At 45.6% G+C, this 27,905-nt stretch overlaps 2 protein-coding genes and 1 pseudogene across 4 annotated transcripts in view; all 3 read right to left on the bottom strand.

Annotated features, from left to right (window-relative positions):
- Window positions 1–27,905, bottom strand: part of LOC148030654 (Pentatricopeptide repeat (PPR) superfamily protein) — a 143,120-nt gene that overhangs the window by 9,920 nt on the left and 105,295 nt on the right. The gene's annotated exons all lie outside the window — the stretch shown is intronic.
- Window positions 374–2,955, bottom strand: LOC148030655 (uncharacterized). The gene is made up of 2 exons (XM_087687297.1): window positions 2,583–2,955; window positions 374–892 (listed from the first exon to the last, which is right to left on the bottom strand). Exons 1-2 carry the CDS (start codon window positions 2,843–2,845, stop codon window positions 436–438), a joined length of 720 nt encoding a protein of 239 aa, XP_087543423.1. The 5' UTR covers window positions 2,846–2,955; the 3' UTR covers window positions 374–435.
- LOC148030656 (uncharacterized) lies at window positions 2,893–26,371 on the bottom strand (annotated as a pseudogene).

Below are 27,905 nucleotides of genomic sequence, written 5' to 3' on the forward strand. Positions count from 1 at the left end.
TTATATGGCATTTCATATCAAAATAAACATAAAAAGATCCAAATACATTTTAAATTGTGAGAGAGACCTACAAGACAATCTAATAAGGTCTTTGCTATTACGCATTTGATTAGTAATCACAAAACCCTTGCTGCACGTTGTAAAACTTATTACTTCAGAAATCAAACATCAAATACCAAAACCAGTTTTCAATTAGAGATCAATCTTCAATCACCAATCACCACTCTTAGCTCTATATAAACTGATGAATCAGTGTTTACACAACAAAAGTCCCGACTCTCATCCATGTTAAAAGGCTGCAAATGCTCCAAAACAAACTGAATACAATGCACACACTACATAGCAAGCTGCAACACTACATCATAGAAATGTCCTCAAAAGGCCCATAAGGGCTAGTCCAGAGTCTAGACTCCACAATGAAACGTGATCTAAGAGTCAAAACTCCTCATTAGATGATGATGATGACGATGCACCAGAACAGAGCAAGTCCCCATTTGTCAGGACATTGCCCTCGTCGTCAAACTCAGGCTCTGCCATCACAGGCACATGTGATGATGTGAAAGATGTATCATGAGATCCATGTGCTACATCATCATCTCTTGGCTCTCTCTGAGTATTAATGAGAGTGACAGCCTCATTCGCTCGAGTCCACTGCGTACAAACAGGCACCTTCTCCCGACGAATGCTCCTCCATCTAGCACTCTCTGAATCTGCAGCCTCCTCACGCAAAGGTATCGCCAAAGCCCGTGCGCATGACCTCGTGACACGACGATCGATGCTCTCCAACTCTCTATGAAGAAGTTGTATAATATCTACCTGCTCGTCTCTGACATGCTGCTCCACGTTGTCCTCAGTAGAGGCTAGCACCATCTTCATACGGGTCGGATCTGCCCATGGAAAAGCAAAATCCGACAAGTCAGAACCACAAGAAATGACTTAATTATATTGAAATGTGTCAAAAGACGTACGACATTGGACAGTTAAATATACCTACTTGGGTGTCCCCAAAGCATGATAATCTCGCACGAGCTTCATGTTAGCTCGGCAATACACTAATCACTCCAGCTGAGCGGTACAAAGTCGATTGTGGATCTTCGTGTGAACCAAGGAGTAGGCGCTCCAATTGCGCTCACAAGCAACAGTAGAACAATCCTACGATCACAAATCACGATACGATTTCGGGGTCAAAACCCTTAATGAATTAAACTTTAAAGATGGATGCAATTGTGAAAGAGTTAAGAGTACCTATGAGAGGATTCAGAGAGCAAGATGAGTCAGCTTTGGAAGACCTTGTCTTCCATAGCTCTGCCACCACATGAGAGGAAATTTTGTAGCCTCCTCTCTCAAAACCACTGCTCTAGCAAAGGATGGTCCTAGATTGTTCATAAAACTCACCATCTCTGCATCAACCTCAAGTTGCTCATCCTCTTTGTACATTATGTTGATGTACTGGTCTTTCTGCGTGAGCAGAGTGCTCTCACTAAACAGCTTTGGCTTCTTGTAGAGCCCTCCATATCTGTGACTCGGAGGAGGACATGGATAGGCTACAATGCCACTATCAAGCTCTATACGTCTGTCCAAAAGGCCTCGTCAAGCACTTTCTGCTGAATGTATCTAGTGGCCTCTATCTGCGCATGGTGCATAAACCTCCATTTCAAGTCCACCATAGTTTGTAGTACTGGGTCCCGTTATCTAAAAAGCCTTTGCAAGACTAGGAACATATAAGAAAACCTGGTCTTCGAGGGTCGCACCATATCAAGTGCACTATGGCTCCTGATCTTCGTGGCATCTGCAACATGAGGTTGCACCCATGGCAACTTTCCGATATCCTCCATCAGCAGGTCCAAGCAATGTGCAGCACAAGGAGTCCAAGCAATGCGAGGAAACTCTGCCTCGACCAATTCACCCATACGCTTGCAATTTGAAGCATTGTCTGTCACCACTTGGATCACATTCTCTGGCCCAACATGCAAAATTGCATGTCTGATGTGGTGATAAATAAACTCAGCACTGATGGATTCTCCTGCCTTTCTTGCATCCACAATCCGCAAGAAGTATGTGCCAAGACATGAGGACACCAAAATATTGATAATGTGTCGTCTACGCATATCACTCCAGCCATCAGATATGATGGTGCACCCAAAAGACTACCATCCTGCCTTGACAAGTACCAATGCCTTGTCTATCAAGGCTTTCTGCTCTTCAAGTGTCGTGGTATGCATTTTGTTATACTCCACCTCGGACCATGAGTCTGTGTGGCCAATCTCTGCTATGGTCCTCACCATTCTCTTCCATTGATCAGTCCTCTGTACATTGAAGGAGATGTTGCACTCCACAAGAGTGCGAGCAATCTCCATCTTAGCCACTTTTTGTCTCTCTTTCACCCCACGAAAGAGATGACACACGTGAAGGCAAAGTACTCTGTCTCAGCACATGTGCATCATCATCCTCATCAACCTCCTGCATGACACGGGCCCTCTTTTTGCCCCTTGTAGGCTGGCTATCTTGTGTGGAAGAATCACCCATCTCCCCCACAAGCGCATCATGAAGTGCATCTAGAGTGTGTTGGGCTGCCCCTTACCTTCTTTGAACCCCTTGCTGTTGATGAATTCTCAACAATGAGCTTGTCTCTGATATACTGCGGCACTTGCTTGCACCCACCACAATTGCTGGTGGTGCCAATACCTGTCAAATGTATCATGACATGAGAAATTGTGCTCGTGAGCTCGAAGTTGCAATACTTGCACTGCCATCTACGCGTGCCAGAACCAGCTTGGGTCGGTGTATTAATAACACGGATGACATTGGTGTGCTCCTGCCAGTAGGGGTTGCATGGCTTCGACATATTGGATCCTGGAAGTTGTGTGACACAAAGAAAGAGAGAGACAGAGCTTAGAGCATACTTTAAAGGAAGAAAGAGAGAGAGAGAGAGGGAGAGAGAGACTCGGGAGTGAGAGAGAGATGAGATTAATCGTGTAGTACATTGGCCGCTCGCGGTTGAGAGAGAGAGAGAGAGAGAGAGAGAGAGAGAGAGAGAGAGAGAGAGAGAGAGATATATTAACGTCTCTAAAAGGCCAATGTGGCCTATGAGACCAAAACAGTACATACAATGATGATGGTGTGTTTCTCATCTAGAACGAGAAGAAAGATGAAAAACATGCCTATAAGACTGAAAAGGAAATGAAATGAAATGAAATAGTGTCCCATAAAAGGGAAACATGTCAGTGATCTGAAAGTAAGAGTAGAGAAAGGAAAACTCTCCATCAATGATATGTCTGTTCTCTAGGGAAGTGTATCTCTGCATAGCTAAGGCGTCTTGGCATCTGTCTCCTGTGGCGCTCAATGATGGCTTTAATTTGTCTGTGGTGTGGATGTCTAGGCCTTCGTCCGGGTGGACGTGGGCGCCTAGACCGGCTAAGTGCCACTGCTCTATCCAAATGGACACCTACAGAAGATGAGGTCCAATGATGATGTATTCCTGTAGGCTGTGTGGCAGTAGTAGTGGTATCTGCCATACTCTGTCGTGTATCCATGAAAAAGTCAGTGACTGCTCTCTGTCTATGTGAGCCGAGCTGTGGGGGCCTCCTACTCTGTAGAATTGTTGCTCTGCGCCTCTGGAGCTCCAAGAGGAAAAATCCCAAGCATCTCTGATCCTCATACTGCATGATCCGTCTCAGGGGTCCAAAACCCTCTCGAAACAGACAGTGGTATCTACCTCGTATGTCGTAATGTACAGTGCATCGGCAGATGTAGTGTTCCTCTGCCTCTGGCTCTCTGTCGCATAGTGGGCATATGCGTTCTTTTGTCTGTATACCCTCCCATCTGCCTGTCTCAATCCTCAGGTGGTGGGATGAGGTGCGGATCTGACCAATAGTTGTGCGTAGTCCATGAGGCAGCTGTGTGTCCATGTAATTGGGTCGGGTGATGAAACCATCCTCAGATACCTGGAGGAAGTGGGTCTGGTAGTGTGCCATCCTCGTGCCATGGGGCGAGGGGGGTCGGATCCAGGTCTTCTCCGTATCTAACTTCAGTGTGTCTGCTCTGATCACATGGTTTAGCTCTGATCGGCTTAGGTCAAGTGTAGGGCAATCCAGGCTATAGTCAAAGGGGGGTAGTCTGTCAATCTGCAGACCATGTAGACGCATCCATGTGCTCATCTGAGCATACCAACAGTGTCTGTCACCGTCTGCTGCTAGTTGTCTAGAAGAGGCCAGGGCTAGCCGTGGGTATCTATCTTGGGGGAGCTCCCATAGTCTATGTATGAAAGTCACTGCCTGAACCAAGGCCTCAGCCACCATGGGTGATGCCCCCAACTCAGCTCTGATAATCTCATGTGGGGTCGAGCTCTTCGCTCGTATCATGCGTGAGATCATCATGACCAGTGGTCTTTCCATATGCTCCCATCCATCATAGTATTCCTTCTCTGGTCCATCCTGGTCTCCCAAAGGCTGTCTCCTCGTGTGAAAGAGACTCGGACCCCAAATAGCTGCCCCATATAGGAGTGTGGGTGTAACCAAGGTGTCAAAAAGCCACAGTTTGGTGTGCGGCTCATGAAATTGTATGTGAGCACATTGCCTCTCCAATGCCCCTAAGGCTGCATATGCTTTTGCCAAACGAGCCTCTGATGTCTCTCTCCAAGAGAACTGTGGTCCCTTCAATGTGACCCCCAAATAAACATACTGCCTAACCATCTCCACTGGCTCTCCGTCAAAAGTAAACTGGTGCTCAGCTCTTGTCACCCAAGCAGCTGAAGTGTTAAATACCATAACTTTAGTTTTCCCAAGGTTCACCTTAAGATCTCTATCTCTGCAAAAAGCTGATAATGCATCCAAGTGTCTATTTAGTCCCTCAGGTGAGTCAGATATAAGTACAATATCATCGGCATAAAGCAGTAATGGTATCAGCACTCCAGCTAGGTTGGCTCCGGCCCCACCTATCCTATCCACATATTCTGAAATTTCATCTATATACAGCCCAAAAAGTGTCGGTGAAAGTGGACAGCCTTGTTTCACCCCAATGGTGCTATTGACTGTATCTGAGATGCCCTCAGGTGTTCGTACTCTGCCTGTCACTGTCTCATATAGGGCATAGATACTCCACTGTATCTCTACGGGCACATCAATGTTTTGCATTCTTTTCATGAGTCTAGCACGTGGCACTGTGTCAAAGGCCTTGCGAAAGTCCACAAAACAACAATAGATCTTTTTCTTGAATGCCTTGCCTTCTTCAATGATTGCCCTCAACGTAAAGATATGGTCTAGAGTTGTATGTCCCCTCCTGAAGCCAGCCTGGCCTTTTGACCTCAGGCCATGCATCTCGGCCCATTCACTCAACGCTTGTTCCACGATAGAGCCATATATCTTGGCCAGCATGTGTCCAATCATGATAGTTCGGTAGTTACTAGGTAGCGCGGGGTCTCCACTCTTAAAGAGCGGCACAATAATATGGTCTGGCCAACAGGTTGGAAATCCCTCACAGACTGCCCTATTAAAGATGTGAGCCAGCGTTGGTGCCAGAATATCACAGGCATGCGTGAAGTGTTCAGCCACTAAACCCTCATGGTCTTGGGCTCTTCCATTTTTCAGCTTCCATATGGCATTCCTCACTTTTTTTTCTGTGAAAAATCTGCAATTTGCTGGTCTTGAGGTTGAGGGGAGTGGCATAGGCTCTTGGCCAGGGATATCATAGAGTGTGCAAGCATATCCATGCCAATCATCTGGTCTAGTAATCTGTAGGAGTGGCTGGCTCTCATGCATCTTTTTCCACGCTCTCTTGCTGTCCTGCCCCAAGAACATGGAATACATTTCTGTTTCTAGTCTGCTCAGGTATTCCTGCTTCTTTTTGCGTACCAACCGTCTGAAGAGTGTTCGAGCATGCTTATGGGTGCATATACCAAGTGCCAGCTCTCGCTGAAAACGTGCTCGTGTCTCTCTGCACTCATCATCATACCAGCCATTCTGTGGAGCATTACCTCATGGAGGTCTATCTGACGGTGTAGTGTGTGGGAAAGCGTATGCTGCTGAAGTGTGTATTATCTCGGCCAACTGTCCTGTAAACTCATCCAGAGAGGCCTGTGTGTCTAGCTCCCTCAATGCATCTCGCACAGTAATGCTATATATGTGTGAGGTCGCTTCCACAAAATCATAGCGTGGTAATTTTGGTATATGTGACTGTGCTTCATGTATATGCCCATATTGCATTGTGAAAGCTAGAATAGCATGGTCTGCTACTAATCCAATTGGTCTGTCTGAGATTTCAAAACTTTTTATGTCAGGTAGCAAGTTGGGTGATCCAATCAAATAGTCCACTGTGCTTGACCCCTTCTTGTTATTCCAACATGTGAAGCCATTAGATCTTGGCCACTGTGGTAGCCCGTTAAGGATGGCCAAACCATGTGCACTTCCTAGTGCCAGTAGGTGTGTTCCATATTCTGTTATCTCTCTATCTTGGGCTGATCTAACTAATCCCACTTCATCTAATGCAATATCTCTGAACATCTCATCACTAGTGTCAAAGAAAGCAGATTGGTTGTTTCCTGTGCGTGCATTAAAGTCTCCTGCTAGTAGAACATCCCCAATTCTCATGTATCCCATTATGTCCTCATATAGTGGTGTATACGGGGATGCCTCTTTAGGGGCAAACTTAGAGTATGCAGGGGGAAAATAGCATATGGCAATATACATGTCGCGAGTTCTGCTTGTACGTAACCTGATCCACATGTATCTTGCCTCCACATCTCTATGTACCACTTGGACTGTATCTCGGAGCTCTTCTCTAAATAGAATTGCCACACCTCCTGATCCCCTCGTCCCTCCAGGCCGTCTAGGTTGAGGGCGATATACACTTTCCTATCCATATCCATATACATCGGGTAAACGGCTGTCTTTACATTGATGTGTCTCAGTATACATAGCAATGTCTATACCTTTGAAAGTATCCTCAAAATAACCTACATCTGTCTTAAGGGAGCCATTGCAATTCCACAGTGTGAACTTCAGGGTCTCATAGGCCGCGCACCGTCATGCCGTCCTTTTCTCTGTGATGATGACTCTTCCATCTCTGTATACAGCCCATTTACCTGCTTTCCGTGCCTCTAGAACACGTGGCATATTTTCCCTCCTGTGGGCTAACTGGGCTGGGGTGAGGTCTTCATCTAGGTAGATCTTTTCTCCTTTGAGAGCGATCCTCTTAGAGAGGAAGGCTCTCTTCTTTTCCAGGTCTCGAAACTTTAAGATGAGGACTTTTGTTTTTGTGTCAGCCTTCCCGACTCGCCAAGCCCCAACGATGGGTACATTTGTAGCTCCAATTTTGGTGGCAAGAGCTGTAGCATCTTCAATTGGGGAGCTTTTCTCGTCTAGTCCAACCACTCTTACGTGGAGTGCGCGTACCCGCCTTTTTGCCTCTTCTTCCAAGGTGGCATTCATGACTTCCACTTTGTTGCCATGCATTCCTTTGTTCTTTTTTGCCACATCTATCCATTCTGCATTTTCTTTGACGGTATTCTCAACATTCTCCATTTTCTTTTGGGTGCCTTCCACCACACTTGCATAGGTGTGCATGTCCTTTTTTAAAACATCCATTTCTTTTTGTAGTTCCGGTGTGGTTTGTGGTTCCTTTTGTGTGTCCAGTTTCTTTTTGCATTCGTCTAGTTCTTCTTGTAGATTAGAGATCAATGAGTCTTTCTTTGCCATGCGTGCATCCAAAGTTTGTTGCATCTCCTTTTTTAGTTCCTCCATCATTTCAGCTCGAACCTGCTCTTGTATGTCCTTTTCCATTTCCTTCCTCATGGTACGTATTTCAGCACGGAGTATGGTCAACATCTCCTCATATAGTGTTTCATTAATTTTGCGGGATGTCTTCCCATATCTACTCGACCCTGGAGAGACATTCCAATCTCGGGTTTTACGCCCATAGGTTTTGTATCTCGTGTTCTTTGGCGGTGTATGAAACATTGTCTCCATGGCTGGTTTTGTGATTCCTTCATTGTCAGTTTCTTCCATCGTAATTATAGTATGCGCTATAGCATAAAACTGTTTACAGTCTGGGTAGAGTAGTAAACCAGTGACATAAACTGTCACTCTAGCATGAACTAGAGACAGTATATCATAGACTGTCAATGTGACTGCATCATAAGATATGACTGTAACATGAAATTTTAATGTGCGTCAGTCTGAGATCCCGTAGGTTTCCAGTCCACACAGCATGCAAGGTTCACATCAGTCTGAGTATATCTGCAATCTCAGTGTATTCACAGCGTCTGCATTCATATCAGTCTAAGAGAGTGTCTGCAATCTGGGAGAGTGCCACGATACATTCACAGTGTCTGCATTCATGTCAGTCTGAGAGAGTGTCTGCAATCTGAGAGAGTGTCTGCATTCGTCACTGCTGCCACAGTACATTCACAGTGCCTGCATTTGTGTCAGTCTGAGAGAGTGTCTGCAATCTGAGAGTGTCTGCATTCGTCACTGCTGCCACAGTACATTCACCCAGGACACAGCAGACAAGCCAGCATTCATGTCATTCTAAGTACATTCGTGTCCTGCAGAACAGTGGCTGTCTCCCTGTGCAGAGACGTGACCTTGCAGAGCAGCTCCCTGGTGGCGGCACTCACGACAGTCCCGCCCGTCAGACGCTCGTCCACGCCCATCAGACGCCTGTCAGACGCTCGCTGTCAGCATTCGTCCACGCCCGTCACATGCCCGTCAGCATTCGCCCGTCAGCACGCCCGTCATTCGCCCGTCAGACACTCGCCCGTCAGATGCTCGCCCGTCAGACACATTCTCCCCTCAGACACGCTCGCCCGTCAGACCAGCATCCCGTCATGCATGCTCGCCCGTCAGACACGCTCGCCCGTCAGCACGCCCGTCATTCGCCCGTCAGACACTCGCCCGTCAGATGCTCGCCCGTCAGACACATTCGCCCGTCAGACACGCTCGCCCGTCAGACCAGCATCCCATCATGCACGCTCGCCCGTCAGACCAGCACGCTCGCCCGTCAGAGAGAGAGAGAGAGAGAGAGAGAGAGAGAGAGAGAGAGAGAGAGAGAGAGAGAGAGAGAGAGAGAGAGAGAGAGAGAGAGTATATTAACGTCTCTAAAAGGCCAATGTGGCCTGTGAGACCAAAGCAGTACATACAATGATGGTGTGTTTCTCATCTAGAACGAGAAAAAAGATGAAAAACATGCCTATAAGACTGAAAAGGAAATGAAATGAAATAGTGTCCCATAAAAGGGAAACATGTCAGTGATCTGAAAGTGAGAGTAGAGAAAGGAAAACTCTCCGTCAATGATATGTCTGTTCTCTAGGGAAGTGTATCTCTGCATAGCTAAGGCGTCTTGGCATCTGTCTCCTGTGGCGCTCAATGATGGCTTTAATTTGTCTGTGGTGTGGATGTCTAGGCCTTCGTCCGGGTGGACGTGGGCGCCTAGACCGGCTAAGTGCCACTGCTCTATCCAAAGGGACACCTACAGAAGATGAGGTCCAATGATGATGTACTCCTGTAGGCTGTGTGGCAGTAGTAGTGGTATCTGCCATACTCTGTCGTGTATCCATGAAAAAGTCAGTGACTGCTCTCTGTCTATGTGAGCCGAGCTGTGGGGGCCTCCTACTCCGTACAATTGTTGCTCTGCGCCTCTGGAGCTCCAAGAGGAAAAATCCCAAGCATCTCTGATCCTCATACTGCATGATCCGTCTCAGGGGTCCAAAACCCTCTCGAAACAGACAGTGGTATCTACCTCGTATGTCGTAATATACAGAGCATCGGCAGATGTAGTGTTCCTCTGTCTCTGGCTCTCTGTCGCATAGTGGGCATATGCGTTCTTCTGTCTGTATACCCTCCCATCTATCTGGATATGAGAGAGAGAGAGAGAGAGAGAGAGAGAGAGAGAGAGAGAGAGAGAGTACAGTACGAGACAGAGATGCATCATGAGGGACCAAGGCAATGAGCGAGAGAGAGCGTAAGAATTACCTGGTTGCAATGTGCATAGTGTGCAGAGACAACGAAATAGAGCGCTGCAGGCGAAATTCCAAAATAAGCCCAAATCGTACGTTGAAGGTCAAAAAGGGGTTTTCAAAAAAGAAAAACATACTGATCAATTCATACGCGTACGGATCCGTACAGTACGATCTGTATGGTACGGGTTGATCTGTATGTACGTATGGCTGCAACCTTGATCTCTTGGAAACTTTACCTTTGACCTTATTTCCTTATGTGCAAAAATTTGCTAGAGTACCAAAACCTCATTCAGCTCCTCAACCTCAAGTTGAATTTCAGCAAAAATATCCTTTGGCACATCACCATGAAAAGGCCTTAACAAATTGACATGAAAGGCATTGCATATCCACCAATGTGCAGGTAATTTCAGCCAATATGCCACATCGCCTATCTTCTCCAACACCTGGAAGGCCCCATAGTATCTTATACTCAACTTTGGATACAATCTTTCTCTTCTTTTCATCTTTTTCAGCCTTGTCTTTTCAAAACATAGCAATACCGACTTGATCCCCAAGCTTCTGCCGACACGCTGCTGTTCCCTCCCCCCTTGCCATCGAACCAGTGTGCCCCCCACCACTGTCCTGTGGCGCGCTGCTCTCCTGCCCAGCGCCGCCCCTCCCCCATGATGCGCCTACCCCCGTGGAGTGCAACCTGATCCACTGTCCCACCGCCTCCTCCATCTGTTCCCCTCGTCTCCTCCGCCTCCTCCGCCTGACCTCCCCGCCTTCTCCGCTTGACCCCCATTCTCCTCCCCCGCCTGACCCACCACCTAATCCTCCATGCTAGCTTCTCCCCTCGCCTGTTCCCCCACCTCCTCCGCTTGACCCTCCTGTCTTCTCCATCTAATCCCCTCCACCTCTTCTATCTTGTGGCCCTGACTCCGTCTGGCAAACTCACCACTCGTGCTGTGCTCATGGCGAGCAGGCCGTCAGTGGAGTTTACCACCTCCCTCGTTTTGTCAGAAAACAACATTCCCTCCCTCTCCTCCCCCCTCTAGTTGCTCCCTCCCTTTGCACCAACTTCTCTCCCCCCCCCCCCCAAGTAGCACAATAGCATGTTTGGTAGGTTCTCAGCAGGGACGCGAGATGGAAACCTCTGGGGTCAGAGACACCGGTGCAATTTGCGAGTGCCCCCAGTCAAACACCTTGCGCATCATCCTCTCTGAGGAATAGCTCTTAGCCGTTCGTGCCACAGAGCTGGAGCTGAAAGAAACAACGATTTTTGGTCAGGTTGTAGGACACTTTTCATCTAGGGCCCAACTTTGAGATTGGCTTCACTCCACGCTGCGCATTGGCACAACACAGATCACGGAGGCATTTCTCATGGATCAAGGGATCTTCATGGTACGACTCACCTCGGAAAACGTAGCCCATGAGCTAGTGGATAGCTCACCCTATGCTTCCACGAAGGGGGTCATATACATGGTTCCCTGGTACAGTGGCTTCACAGTGGAGGGATTCGCGCTCCATAACATGTTTCTTAGATATCCGGTCACCCTATTCTTCTCCGGATTGGCGGTAGAGTACCACCAGTTAGTGGAGGACTTTGGACCGCTCTTCGGCATTGTTCTTCCCGCCTCCTTCGCGGACACAGTGACAGCTGCAAGAGTCCCAAAGGTACGGGTAGCAGTGAAAGATACAAAGAATATACCACAGTTTTGGAGATTGAGGCAGGCGGACACTCTTTTAGGTAGCAAGTTATTGTGATTGGGCAACCAGGACAGTGCATGTGTTGCCATGACTTTGGGCATCAAGTAGCAGATTCAACGCACTTTGGAGCCAAGGCGGCTTCGCCGACAAGCCCATAGGTGGATGCTAACGATTTTACACGGGTCCAAAGATGACAGAGAGGGAGACGACAAGGGGGGCCGCAGGCCCCTCAAACACAACCATAGCAACAGGAAGCAAGAGGGTGAGCATTGTCCCCCCGGCAGAGTGCCTTGCAGCCCCCCCCCCCCTCCTCGTCCGAGGGCCCATAGCCACCTCACCCGAGGGCCCATAGCCCCCTCACAAGCCACCTCACCCGAGGGCCCATAGCCCCCACATCCACCCTCCTCCCCCCCCTTCTCCCAACGGTTCCCCCCCCCCGATCCTAGCCCACAGCCCCCCCTCCAGAGCCACCCCCCCCCCCCCCCCCCCCCTCCCTATCCGCCTTGTGCCTCAGACCACCCCACCATCCCTCAACCCTCCCCCTCCCCACCATCTCCCTGTCGATTAGTCCCCCTAATCCCCACCCATCCCCCCTCTCCCCACGAGGTGAGGATCCCCATATGCCGACATCCTCCACTCACTAGCAGCCTAGCCCCTTCCCCCCTCCCCACACAGCCACCAGCTCATCTGGCCATGCCGCCCGTCACTCTTTCCCGAGACAGGCGCAACTGCTACCACACGAGTTCTTTCGCAGTGGTCTGTGGTCCTACCTAAGAGTTACGGAATGCGAAGAGTTCCCACTACCTCCAGAGGTGGGGATCTTCATGGTACGCAAGTCAAGGAGTGGCAAGGTCCATCTACTAGCACCACCGGATGGACCAAACTATGCTTTCTTCCTTCAAACCCCTCATACAGGAGAATGGTCCCTGCCCGAGGGCCACCATGGGGAATGGAGCTCACCATCCAGACCTGCAGCAAAGCGCATCCACATGCCCCATAGCTCTTCTTCTTCGTTAGCAACTTCCACACAGAACAGATGCCTATTCGGTCAATCACAAGTTTCCCTATGAGTTTACATCTTGCATCTTGGAATGTGAATAGCCTCCACTACAGTGCGGCACATGGTTCCAAGAAGTTGATTGTTCGACAAGAGTTGCAATCTATCCTCACTGGACGGATCGACATCCTACTTTTGCAGGAGCACAAGCTCACTCTCGCCCAGGCCCATCGGGTAGGGAAGGTACACCCAGGCAATTCATACACTTACTGGGAGCACGCCATCGGTACCCATGGTAGGAGTGGAGGTGTATGCACCTCTATTGGCCTGAGCCTCACCGCCTGCATAGGTGACCACGGGACGATTATGGTAGGGAGGGTTCTATGGATTAGATTGGATATTGGGAACTCGTTCCTTGGAGTCAATATCTATGCCTCTATTGAGGTTAGGGCACGCAGCAGGTTCTGGGTGGAGATCACAGCAGGACTCCCATAGGTAGACTCCCAGATTGTTGGAGACTTTAACAACCTGGAGGCCTTAGAGGACCAACAGGGCAGAGACAGAAACTACTAGGGTATGGTTGGGGAGGAGCAGGAGGCATGGAAGGTCTTTCTACTAGCAATAGGAGCACGGGATGCTTTGGAGAGACCCAGCTCCACAGGAGGGAGGGGTCGCTGGAATTCTCTTGGGGATACAGGTGGCTAGGCGGAGTTTTGCTGGAGTGACTGGACATGTTTTATATGGGAGAATGGGGATGCTCTCACACAGAGGCTAGGTAGGGCAGTTGACTGGCACTACTTTGTCTACTGATCACTGCCCAGTTCTCCTGATACTTGATGCCGCAGCCTCTACCTTCTTCTCCTTATTCCTCTACTTCCTCTTCTCTTTCTTCTCCATTCTTCTCCTCTTCTCTTCTTTCTTCTCCCCTCTCTCCTTTTCCCTTCTCTCTTCTAGGTTTTAAGTTCTCAACTTCTCCCTCACTCTTATGTCTTGTCCCTTCTCTCAAGTCTCTTCATAACAGCCAGTCCTTTAGGCTTTTCTTCAACCATTGTTATTTTAGTTTTCAGCTTGAAATGGCTTCATCTTCCTGCCCCGCTTGTCGTGCTAGTGGTTGAGAAAGGTCTGATGATTGGCCATGGTGGAAAGAAGTAAATGCTGACCATCCATTGAGTGGTGGAGGATCTCGACCATGGGCTTGCAAGTTTTGCCCATACAAGCGAACTAGTGAAGCAAACAAGATAATACGTTAAACCAAGCATTTCTATTTCAAATTTTTATTTATTTTAATTTTTCAAAGCTACTTAAATATTAGAATATGGATTCCTAACTGCCACTTGTTTTGTCTTATGCATAATTAGGTCTTAGCTCATCTCTACATGAGCCAAATTTAGAGGTACAATTTGTCTTAATGTAACCTTGGAGAAGCAAAGGGAGCTTCATGACAGTGTAGCAGGTCAACAAGCTTATCTTCCATCTAGACCATGACGTGTTGCACCCATTAGATGTGCCTAGAGAAAGATCAGTAATTAGGAACTGCTATCTCACACCTTTTGCAGGCATTGTATTGGCCATGGCATTAATGGCACCACATGTTACACATAGACAAAGCACACTTGATGCTAGTTGGGATCCCAAGAAGAAGGAAGAGGTGGATACATCACTCGCATGCTTTTTCTATCATGACTACATTCAATTTTGTATAGCCAGATTAGAGTATTTAAAATTGATGTGCAAGAAGATTGGTGAGTATGGCCCTTCGTATGTACCTCCATTATTAGAGACCTTACGCACAACTTTGCTCAGCAAGGAAAAGCGCTTTGTTGAGCAAGCAGTAGTGACTAGAAAGAGCTTGTGGGCTAAAAATGAAGTTTCATTCATTGTTGATGGTTGGAGACTGGAGTGATACATGCAAGCGATCCATTCATGGCATGGTTGCTTATTCTCGTGCGGAAATGCATTTCATATCTTCACATGATGCATCAGGGACAGGAAAGTTAGTAGATGTACTTGCAATAGAGTGGATTATAGATATTGAGCTTATTGGCCCATAGCATGTTGTGGAATTTGATATAGATGGAGAGCCCACAAATAGGACAACAAGTGCTATTATCTAAGGATATTATTTGCATATTATAGTTTCACATTGTATGGCTCATTGCTTGAATAACCTACTAAAGAACATTGGTAACTTGTCATGGATTGTACCTGTCATAGACCAAGGAGCTCAAATGTTTAGCTTTGTTTTGAATCACCAGTTTATTCACCATCATTTCTCTTTGCGATCAAAGAAGACACTTTTAAAATACTCTAATACCAGTAACTTCTTGATGCTAGGTAAATTAAGAGAATGTAGTAGTACCTTGAGGCAGTTATTTCTTAGTGATGAGTTCACCTCATTAGCATTGGCAGATACTCCTATAGATATCTTATGCTTGGGAAAAGTAAATAACTCCGCTTTTTGGGATGATGCAAAGCGAATAGATGCTATGGTATCACGGATTATGCATTTATTGCAGGTTATGGATGCTATGCAACCTTGCATTGACAAGCTATATGAGACTATGGATAGGCTAAATGAAAAGATGCAAGAGTTTGTACCAAATGATGAGGCATATGAGGAGATATACCATTTAGTTGTGATGAGGTGGAACTCTTATAGCTTAATCATGCATGCAACTGCATTTGTTGTGGATCCTGAGTTCTAGGGAAAGGATCAGGAGCATGACACTGAGGTGGTAGATGCAGGGAGACTTATATTGTCTCGTCTAGTGCTTGATCATGACTCTAGATGAAAGATCAAAGACCATCTTTCATATTATAGGACCTTTCGGGGTTCTTTTGGTTGTGGGGATGCACAGGAGGATTGCTGTAAGTGGGGCAGCTTTGTGGTGGGACTATGGTTCAGATGGTCTTGAGTTGCAGCAGCTAGCCATCCATATTTTGAGTCAGTCAATTAGCTCCTCTTGTTTGGAGCAATTGTGGAGTGCAAGCGCTCACATTACTTCAAAGAAGAGGAACTGTCTTGGTGTGGAGAGGACAAACGATCTAGTATTTGTTAGTGCTAATTTGAGGATGTTATATAACAATATGACAACAAAGCCCGATCCATTCACCGAGTGGGAGATGCAATAAGAAGAGGAGACACATGCTAATGTTGAGGGAGATGCAACCGTTCATGGTACACATGATGATGAGGCTGGCACTTTAGGAGTAGCTAGAGCAGCCTCAAATCATGACGATAATCTTTGATTTAGTTTACTTATCATGAGTTGCATGATACATATACATTATATATGATATTATGATCATTAATGACAGTGTGACACTTGGGCCATTGAGTCAAGCCGACATTATATTTGTACTTAACAGGCTTGCAGTTGCCCTTTGGGCTAATTTGGCATGCCGCATTTTGCTTCAGTCTAGAGATTAGACTTCATATTTGTAGTCTTTTAAGTTTTTGGGCAATGGGCATGTTCTTTCAGCTTAGACTTTAAAGTTTGGTTCATTGTTCATTGTTTTTATGACATATGTATTATGTGTTGACTAGCTTGACTCTTGAGCCTTGTAAGTTGTAATTCAATTTGTAATGACTAGTTTTAGAATGATACATGATATCTTTAAAGTTAAAAATTAAAATGATTTGTCCTTGTGGATTATATACCTTGGTTTTAACATTCCACATGGATTACAAGTGAAATATTACATTTTTTTCATGAATTTTAATTTTTGAATGCCGTTCCCATTCCCACGTCCCTATTTCCTAGGCTTGGCCTGCTCTCACCGTTCCCGTCCCTGTTCCTCGTTCTCGTTCCCCATTTTATGTTTCATCTCATCCACGTGATACCCAACCATCCCCATAGAACAGTTCAGTATCACAAAGATAGGATATGCCTTACTGGTCGGTGGAACAACTGCAGATAGCATAGTTTCTTGGAGAATCATTCTCATTTAATAGGCCCACATCATGAAGAAACGAATCTCTTTCAAGACACACTTTCAAGATAATATACTTTTTTTCACACCACTCTTGCTCATTCTATCCATTGCAAGTGCATAAATGTTTAGAAAGATTTAGCTGGCTCCCCCTTGCATGGCTAGATTTCAAACTATGAAGTGGTTGAGTGGCATCATATGGAGTGAATGGTAAACTCTTCCCCTACCTCATGGCTGCATCTAGTTTAGAACATTAAGAGCCTGGTGAGTAGGCCAAGGGTCAACTTGGTAGATGCATTCTCACTGCTGCCACAAAGACCTCCATCATTGCTATCCCATTGGATATGACACCACCATGTAGACAATTTCCTTCAGGACTTTGGCAGCCCCTATCAGAAAGCTTCAGGATCACATGATCTCTCACTTGACCAATGGAGAAGACACTCAGCAGCAAAAGCAATGATGGCAATATCAGGATAGCCACAGCACCTAGCTTCCAAACCGTGGGAATATGGGCAGCCTGTGCCTTAATATGTGGATACCCTGTCCAATAAAAGAGGACAGGACTGGGCATAGAAGAGTCTTCATCAAATGAGTCCATAGCTGAACTAGAAAATAGCATCTGCACAGAAGCAATACATAGCTGCTAAAATCCAGGCTGCTCCTAGGTGCTAATGGGGACCTCCACTTAGGCTTGATTAGGGTTGAAAGTGAAAATTTGCAGGCCTGCCAAGGTATTGTTTTCAGTACCAAGAGCACAGACCTTTTTGTATGAAAATGTTTTTGAATGTTTTATCTCCTTTCTTTCTAACTATTGCATTTCCTCCTTTTTGTATTAGTTTTTTAAAACTCGCTCAAAAACCTATCTTTGAATGTTGCAGTTCTCTCTTTCTTTCTCTTTTCATTTCAACAAACATGGATAAAGCTCCAGTGACTAGTTTAAACTGCCAGCAACATGGGTGGCAACAGAAAATGCAGTCTTTGGCTCCTGCTTGAGGTTGAATAGGACCTGTTTAAGTGCAAAAATCAGCCACAACAGTCGAGGATTTTGGGAAAGCATAGCAATGGCTGGTGCAAATGTAGCAATGTTTGATCAAATCACAGGAAAATACAGGAACCATAGCCAGTAGAACACAAGTTTTGACAATGACACCATGTTATAATACACATTCAAGCAGTATGAAGTGAAATGAATCCTGAAAATACTAATAGCACTGAACCCATCAGCCTAAGAGATGGAAATGTGCACGATGGCAGGCCCTACATGATGTGCAACATGTATTGGCACTAAGAGCACTAAGGGGTCAAGAGTGGGAGGATAGTGGACTGGACTGTGCAACACGCTGCCACCATATAAGAAGCTGCCCAAAAATAGGCAGATGCAGCATTGGCATACAAGCCAAAAGTGGCATGAGTGGAATAAAAGCTGCAGCCTAATTGGACACAGCTCCTAATGTGGAGAAATACCCTAACATAGAAACTCAAATACAATTGTACGACAAAGCACAAACTAATGATAGAACACAGATAGGGTTAGGATAACTTAGAGACAATGAACACAGTGAATAAGAAACTGAATGAATCTAAATAGAATACGATGCTCATGCAGCAAACACACTATGCAATGAATGAATACTAACCCCCGAACTCCCATGTCTCGAAGACCCAAGCAAAGAGTATGAGCTGGAGAGTGTGTCGTACTTCAATACCAATGAATAGACCTAACAAAAGCGAGTAAAGCCATCAATGAAGGTGACGAAATAATAGAATCCACCCAATGACTTTGTCTACATAGGTCCACATACATCTCAATGCACAATCTGCAAGCTGGCCGTTGCCTTAAAAGCAACATTACGAGAAAAAGAGAACCGATGCATTTTTCCCAAAATGCATCCCTCACAAATATGCTCAGGAGGTCTCTCCAGGAGAGGTAAACCACCTAACATTTGAGTATGTTGCATAAGCATGAAATTGCCATAGTTAACATGCCCCATGCGAGCATGCCATAACTTTACCTGTGACATAGCAAGAGTAAGAGTAGATACCAAATAGACTGACTAATCGATAGAATGAGTATCTAACTCATAGAGTCCATGATATAATGTGCCAGCCAATACCAAAGTCAAGAATTTCTTATCCCTGACCATGCATTTGTCATCATCAAATGTGACTTGCATTCCACATTTTGCTAAAGAAGAAATGGACAACAATTTCTTCTTTACCCTTGGCACATATAATGCATCCTACAGACGGAGAGTAGAGCCATCAATGGCTTTCAAGTCAATCTCTCCAACACCTCTAATAGGATAAGATGCATTATTGGCACATTGCACAAATTTGCTAATAGGAGCTACAACAATAGAGGCAAACAAATTCCTGTGTGATGTAATGTGCTTAGAAGCACCACTGTCAAAGAATCAAGTGCTGGCATCCTCTATAGAGCTTAATGCTCTATTTGCCCAAGAAGAATCGCAATTGTAAGTGTAAAAACAATAGTCATGGTCAATAACAAATGACGTAGACTCCATAGCAATAGCAGTAGAAGTAGAAGGTGCATCGGAAACAGACATCCTAGACTCCTTTTTCTCCTTGGTAATGCATTTCTTACATTCTGTGATGTAATGACCTAGCTTTTTATAATAATGGTACTTGCCCTTCTTAGCTTGCATGTCCCCTGCTTCTTGTCGTTCTATGAAGTGTTTGAGCTTCCAAAACTCTACGAAGCATTCCTAGACTAACTACCCCTACCCTTTTATCTTGCCATAAAAGCTTGTTCTGAGGTTAAAATATCCACCCCATTGTTTTTCCTTCTTTGCTCTTTTTCCAGTAACAAACTAACCAACTAAAGAAAGATAAGTGGTTGCAAAGAAATTCTCATTGTGAGATTCAATGCCGTGTCAAAGGCCAAATAAGAAGGTCGCAAGGAATTCACAATAGTAGAGATCATCTATACATCAAAATAATACTCATCTACATTCATCAACTACTCACGCAAGTCTTGAATTTTATTAAGATGATCCTCCATAGAATCACCTTCGTCCATCTTCACATTTTCAAGCTCCTTTTTCAAGAAAGAAACGTGTCTCATTTTTTCCAGCAAACATTTACTCAAGTGAAAGCCATGCTACTCTTCAAGAAGTAGCAGATCGTACATGCGGGATTATGGACTGCTGAACTACCAATGCAATAAGTGACAATGCTTGGGTACCCTGAGTGTCCCAAACCTTCTGTGCAGTTGTTCTTTGGGATAGTGGCTGATCTAGAGCTAGCCTCCGACCACATCTTCCTTGGGGAGGAGTTGCAGGAGCCACAACTCCAAGATGGACTTCTTCACCAGTAGCATACTCCCAAAGATTAGCAACAAGCACATTCTTCATCACGAAGGACCATAGAGAATAGTTATTGCCATCCAATCTATCCTCTTTAGATACATAAGTGACTACATCACTCTATCCTTGATTGGCTATAATAAATGTCACTCTTGCAAAAGGCACGAGCAATAACCAAAGCTGGAATACCTTGGAAATCTGCAATTTTCCAGAAATTATAGCAAACACCAAGCTGTAATTAACAAAACTGTGTCCTACTTGATCACTACTATCCCAATGTGCTGAAATTTACACATTTCAGCAAATAGCATACTGTCCAATGCACGAACAATGTTCAGCAGCACAAAAAATGCAAAAGCCCCAAACTTTAACTGTCCAATGTGCAAAATTTCAGTCAATTTCAGACTGAATCTTCAGTACATATGCCAATGTCTGCCACTCATGCAAAAGCTCCAAATTTTCTGGCCTGAATTCCAAGAAATTTCTGCAATTTGTGCACAAAAGCACTTTTTGGAGCAAAAATGCACAGTTCTTGCAAGAGCCCCTTGCTGTAGCTCTGATTTCTTGAATAAAATGATAAAATATACTTGTCATATCTGAGACGAGCCGAAGACGAGGCGGGTGGATACTAGAACTGCAGGTGAGATTGCCTGAGTTGGCAGGCGGCAGCCTAGATGAGCTCGAAGAGCTGCCAACACAGGCTAGTAAATAGAATGTCTGGAGCTGGCAGTGGAGCTGGACGAGGTGTTGCATAGGCGGTGCTATTTGCACAAGCACTGCAAGGGGCTGCTGAATAGGGAGGTGGCCGCGGCTGCTAGGCAGTGGCCACTGCAAGACGGTGGCCACACGACAGGCAGCGCAGCAGCTGTTGACTAGTTGGGGGCATGAGCACTAGTCGGGGGGTGTACTGCAAAGTGGTGAGCATGCTGGCGGACTGGGAGGAGCTAGACTGAGCGAGCCTCGAGCTAGGCTGACGAGGAGCTTGGCAAACCTTCAGCTCTGATATCAAATGTTGAAGAAGGAGATGGCAGCAATCAACTCAACACACAATGTAGACAATAGAGAGAGTGAGTGTAGACATAGCTCAACGCACGATTCATTCACTAGTCTATAAGTCAAGTACAAAGTACAACCCTTAGACCTTAGGGTTGTGTAAGTGCCTTAAGGTGCGTTCACACTCGAAAGTGTGTGAAGTGTGGTAAGTGACCGAATTGTGTAACTTAAACACACAAATATAGAATAATGTGACTGGGGGAAAAAACCTCTCTTACGGAGAGTAAAAAGTGCCCCAGTGTCCTAGTGTGGATCATCGACACTCCACTGCGAGTGTAGGCATGAGTCAAACCCAACAAGCTTCAATTGGACAGTGGAAAAAATGTATTAGTAAAATCTTTTAAGAAGAAAGGTTATCAACCTTATTTGATTATTCTTTGTTCTCAAAAACAAAATTTTATATGTGGGCAAAATAAAGTTTGTCCATGCTAATTAAATACACGGGCTGTCCTCCGTGCATTCAAGTCCAAAAGAGAATTGACTCCTTCAAATAGCTAATGTGGTGATTTGAAGGCCATTATTGAGGAGGGTCGAGCCCGAGACAAGAGGATCTATTGTTGTTTTGTAGACTTTCACAAGGCTTTTGATACAGTGCCTTGTACACGCATCATGCAAAGATTGCAGGACATTGGAGTACCAGAGGGTATATGATGGGGTGTCTATGCATTATATGAGGCAGTGACAGGTCATGTATGAGCACTTGGGGGGCTATCAGAGAGGATTGACAATACTATAGGAGTGAAACAAGGATGTCCACTTTCATCCACATTGTTTGGTCTATACATAGATGAAGTGTCTGATTACATAGACCCAGGAGGAGCTGGAGCCAACCTAGCAAGGGTGCTGATACCGATATTACTATATGCAGATGATATTCTTCTTATTTCAGATTCACCGGAGGGTTTGTAGTGCCATCTAGATGCTTTGCACATCTTTTGTAGAGATAAAGACCTCACAATGAACCTTGGGAAGACCAAAGCCATGGTTTTCAATACTTCAGCAGCATGGGTGACTAGATCTATGTACCAATTCACATTTGGGGGAGACATACGCATGTGAGGGAATATGTCTATTTGGGAGTCACTTTCTCTGGCCTACGTTTTTCGTTGAGAGGGGCGTCAGAGGCACATCTAGCACATGGATACCCAGCACTAGGGGCACTTGAGAGTCAATGTGCTCACATACAGTTCCAGGAGCCCCACACTAAACTTTGGTTGTTTGACACCCTAGTCACACCTACATTACTATATGGAGCAGAGGTATGGGGTTGCAGCTTGTACCATAGGCGCCTTAGCTCACTCACTAATCAGATTGGAGTAGAGAGGGATTATTATGATGGCTGGGATAGCATGGAAAGGCCATTGATTATGATGATAGCATGCATGATTAAGGAGTAAACCCTCCACCCCACACCCCATTGTCAGAGCAGAGCTAGGGGCAACACCCATAGTCATGGAGGCACTCTTCAGGGCAGTGACATTTTGGCACAGACTATGGGAACTTCCACGCCATACATACTCTAGATTGGCACTAACCTCATCTAGACAACTAGCAACAAGAGGCGAGAAGAACTGTTGGTTTTCACAGATGGCTATTTAGATGAGCCTACATGGTTTGGATATTGACCGTCTTCCACCTTTGGATTATAGCCTTGACTACCCTACACTTTCTCTTAGCCGATCAAAGTTGAACCAGGTGATTAGAGCTGATATCTTGAGGATTGAGATGGCAAGGACATGGATCCACCCACCACTCCCTCTAGGATCGAGGATGGAGTTCTATAGGAGTCATTTCTTGTGCCTCTCTAATGATGGTTTCACTATTCGGCCAGCATATATACACACCCATCTCTCCCATAGCGTAGGGGTTGCTATCGGACAGATTCGCACCTCCTCACATAGGCTCCAGATGGAGACAGGCAAATGGACAAATACCCTAGCAAAGGATAGGACTTGCCAGCTTTGTGGTCCAGAGCCTGAGATGGGTATCAGACAGATTCGCACCTCCTCACATAGGCTCCAGATGGAGACAGGTAGATGGACAAATACCCTAGCAAAGGATAGGACTTGCTAGCTTTGTGGTCCAGAGCCTGAGACGGAGGAGCACTACATATGCAAATGCACAGTATACTATGACATATGAGGACGGTACGATTGCCTCTTCTGGGATGGATTTGGACCCCTTCGTCGCGTCATGGAGTACGAGGACCAGAGATGCCTAGGTCTTTTCCTCCTGGAGCTCGAGAGGCGCCGAATTGCACTATTGCGAAACAGGAGGCCAGCTCACCCAAAGGGACACACACACAGAGCAGTGACAGACTTCTTCTACAGAGCCGATTCTACTGACACTACCAGCCTTGCAGAGACAGAGCCACCTCGCCAGACACCTTACAGGCCACACCGTGGAGTCACATTGGATAGAGCTATTTCCCTTCCTTGAGCATGACGACCCCATCTAGCAGGACCACGTTCGAGGAGGCCACACCACAGTCGGATTAGAGCCATTATCACGAGACACCACAGACTCACCACCAGGCATATCAGTGAAGTAGCTAGGGACCGCATCATAGCTTTCATATCTTATCATCAAGAGTGTACACATAAGCATGATGCCCAAAGACTCTAAAGTAGAAAACTACAAGCCAAGAGCCAAAGAATGCCTAATACGGAGTCATTTGAGAGGACCACCATAGTGGGACACCGGTTCAGGATGTATACTGAAGTGTTGATAGCCTCGAGCCAAAGGCGCTCACGGAGCTCTGTTATGAATAGCATAGAGAGTGCCATGTTCATGACTATGTGATTCCTACCCTCTACAGCTCTATTCTGAAAAGGGCAATTGGTAGAGATAGGCTGACAAGAGATACCATACTCATGAGTATGCGATTCCTACCCTCTACAGCTCTATTCTGAAAAGGGCAATCGGTAGAGATAGACTGACAAGAGATACCATACTCCTCTAGAAACTCAATAAAATCATGGGAGATAAACTCACCACCACTATCACTCTACATGCATCCTACACGACGACCAATCTAGTTATGTACCAACAGTACCCATGCAAAAAAGTAGGTGAATGCATCAAATTTATGCTTTAAGAAATACATCCACATATACCTAGAGAAATCATCCACTATAAAAAAGAAGTACAATGCACCATTCAAGGCGGCAATAGATACTGGCTTGCAAAGTGATGCATCAAATTTATGCTTTAAGGAATACATCCACATATACCCTAGAGAAATCATCCAATATCAAAAAGAAGTACAACACACCATTCAAGGCGGCAATAGATATTCGCCTGCAAAGATAAACACGGATCAATCTAAGGGACGTCCCAACTCTATGTGTAGACTGCGGAGGGAAGGGAGTACTATGCTATTTTTCTAGCTAATAGAACTTATAGATATCTCTAAATAGTTTCATGCGTGGGAGGCTCTCAACCATCCATAGGCGAGACAACTCATAGAGAAAGTCATACCCAAAATAGCACAAGCCATAATGCTAAAAGACACTCATTGTTCGTCATGGTGGATTAAGTCTAGAAGTGGTGGAATCCGGAGCCCTCAACTATCATCTAGGAAAGAAACTAGGTCATGTGGTACAGGCCACTAGCTCATGCCTCACCTCGAGCAATCGCTAAACCACTCTGAGAGTCAAGGACCTCCACTATGGTCACTGTAAAGAAAACCGCTCGCTCCAACTAGCAAAGTTGCTGAACTAATAACAAGTTCACCCCAAGTTGCAGGGCATTGTAGACATTGTCCAAGGTAGTCAGATCTAGATCCTAATCAGTATCAAAACTAACATGACCTTGAGCTTGAATCTTGGCGGAGGAGTTATTTCTGACCCAGACACACCCAATTGCAGGGACTCGGATGAGAAATAAATCTAGGATGGGAGTCATGTGATATGCAGCTCCATTGTCCACAATCCAAACAGAAGGAGAAGTGCTCGGCTGTAAAGAGTGGGACTTTGTAGTCACCTTGTTGGAAGATAGCTCATAGATATGAACGAGAGTTGAATCCTTAGATGTCTGCAAAGAGACAAGGTGAGCCTCAGCAAACCAATCAAACAAGCCCTCTAATCACCCCTTCTTGAATTGACATATATGTTCTGCGTATGGTACTCTGCTTCAACTTGGTCTCTACCAACATGTTGCAAAGGCAGTGAAGAAAAAGAGAGAGATGAAGCAACAAAAGTAGAGACTTGTGTACCTTGGACCAAAGTATTAGAGATAGGCTGAAAGTAGAAAATGTACTCTGGATCTCTCTCTTCAAGAGGGGGGACCTGTCCCTAATGGAGGCTTGATAGCCCTACAACATCATCAAACTTGTGCACTACATCTGATGAGAAAGAATCAAGTATACCTTCTTTATGCAATCTTTGTTTGAAGGTTTACTGACATAACTCTTCATATTTCTTGGTTCTGTGAGCCAAGATCAACTGCAGTTCCTCATTGATGATGTCTCCAATGAGGTTAGAAGGATCTCTGGCATGTTAGAATCTTGGGAAGTTGGCAATGGATGCCACTTCTGCTTAATTCTCACCATAGGCTCCTTTCCGGACTGAGTTGTTGGGTTTTCACTTATGCCTCACTTACGCCTACGCTCACATAGGAGTGTCGGTGATCAATAGGACACTCAGGCACTTTTTACTCTCGATAAGAGAGGTTTTTCCCCCCAGACTAATTGTCTTATTTCGTATGTGCATATGTCACACACTTATGGGCACTTATCGTATTTAGGTGTGAACATCCCCTACAACCCTAAGGTTTAAGGGTTGTACCTTGTACTTTCGAATGACACTCTTTCAATCCATTGTATCAAGTGTCATGCTTCACTCTCACATTGTTTACTGCCCTCTGAGCTGAGCATCGATCCTCTCTCCTTCTCACATTTAGTATCAGAGTAGAGGCTTTGCTCAGTTCAACTCCGCTTAGCCTTCGGGAGTTCAAGATCAACCCTCAGTCCACTGTCAGCTCTAGGAGTTGCCTTGATCCCGCTCAGTCAACCTGAGCTCGTCAAAAGTAGTCATCTTGCACCACCAATGCCCAGTTGCCCACCAATTTGCACCCTCCCGCCAAGGTTCTGACGCTTGCCACAAGCCTGGTTGCGATGCCCAGCATTGCCCCTTCGTCTATCAATTCGCCTGCTGCCCCCTAGTGCCTGTTGGCGCCGCCTATTTGTGCCGCCCGCCACTTGACCTGTATCGCCCTCACCCTAGTCTGCGTTGCCCCTTCTACAATGGTGCCTGTTGAGCACCGCTCGTCCTCTTTTAGTTCGACTCTGCCAGCAACGCCACGTCTGCCTCCAGTGCCGCTCGCTTGTGCCACCTTGTCTTCAACGGCCGCCCGTCTGAGCTCTTGTGTCCAACGCAGAGCCTGTCGGCCATTTTTCTTAGTCCGCCAATCCGCCATTAGCTCAGCTCGACAAGGTAAATTTTTTCTTTTAGAAAAATTTAATTTTTTATTCCAGAATTCATCTCTGGAAAAAGGGGGCTTCTGCCCAAGCAGGCACAGAACTTTAAGAGTACGTGTCCGAGACACGGTTGATGCAAAATTTTAGGCAAATTTATCAAAAAATTTGGGTCTTTTAAGGTTTTTGAAGACATTAGCACATGTACTGCAATCTCAATCAGTGATAGACTGTTTTGGACAATTTTGGGGTTTTTGCTCATACTGTGTTGCTAAACACTGAATGCACCTTGGACTGCATGCATTACAGACAGTTTTGACAGAGTGTACCTCAGTGTACTAATTGCAGCAAGCTATTTGCTGTAATTTTTGAAAATTTTGAGACTTCCAGTTTGGTCCAGCTTGGACATTGCTCATTTGCTTCTTTTGGCATTGATTATCATGGCAAATCAGGGAGGTGATGTTTTTACCTATGTATCCAAGGGACAAATTGGATGGTAGCGATTACTCACTTTGGTCCTTCATGATGAAGAATGTATTTGTTGTGAAAAATCTTTGGGATTATGTCAGTGGAGAAGAAGTTAGGTCCGGAGTTGTGGCTCCACCTACTCCTCCTCCAGAAGGACATGGACAACGGGCACCTCAACTTGCTCAGTCTACTCTACTTCAGCCACTTACCCAAAGATCAGCAGCTCAAAAAGTATGGGATACACGGGATGCACAAGCTTTGTCAGTAATTGCATTGGCAATTCAGCGGTCCATCATCCCCCACATTCGTTCAACAGCTTCTTCACGAGAAGCTTGGCTAACTTTGGAGTAGATGTTTGCTGGTAAGAATGAGACTCGCATCTTTTTCTTAAAGAAAGAGCTAGAGACATTGAAGATGGATGAGGGTGATTCTATATACGATCACTTGAACAAAATTCGGGACTTGCATGAGCAACTTATGAATATCAATGAGTACTATTCAAATGCACAGATGATATCTACTACGTTGGACTCATTACCTCCTTCGTACTTGACTTTTCATACGGCCTTAAACCTCAGCATGAGGATTACTGCGCAACCGATTACTTTTCTTCAGTCAGTAAATTTTCTTCTAGAAGAGGAGCAAACAAGAACAAATAGTGGTGTGGATGTCATAGCCTCTGAGCAGGCTTTTATGGTTAGACACAGGGCAAAGGCAACCAAGTAAAAAATGCTCTGCAAATCTCTAGAACTTCTGACACCTCACAAGGAAGTAAAAAACAAGGGGGCACGCAAGCCAAAAAGGGCAAATGCCATTATTGCAAGAAGCCAGGCCACTACATCACTGAGCGTAGAAAGCGCATCACCGAGGAGGAGTCAGGAATGTTTGTTTCTGATGCTCCTTCCACTGCTACTGAGTCCGTGTCTTTTGTTGCAGACAAGGACTATTGCTTTTACACATGCAGTTATGACACTTCTTGGGCTGATCGAGCATTTAGCTCTATTGAGGATGCAAGCACTTGATTTTTTGACAATGGTGCTTCTAGGCACATCACATCTCGCAGAGATC

Source organism: Lygodium microphyllum, chromosome 10, assembly GCF_053477565.2.
Source record: "Lygodium microphyllum isolate KBCC chromosome 10, Lygodium_microphyllum_v1.1.10, whole genome shotgun sequence".
NCBI lineage: Eukaryota > Viridiplantae > Streptophyta > Polypodiopsida > Schizaeales > Lygodiaceae > Lygodium > Lygodium microphyllum.

Excerpts from the sequence above, each read along its gene's own strand:
- LOC148030655 (XM_087687297.1), bottom strand. The coding sequence starts at position 2,845 with ATGTCGAAGCCATGCAACCCCTACTGGCAGGAGCACACCAATGTCATC. Across the intron at positions 893-2,582 it reads ACAGCAAGGGGTTCAAAGAA|GGCAGATCCGACCCGTATGA; the intron begins GGTAAGGGGCAG and ends TGCTTTTCCATG.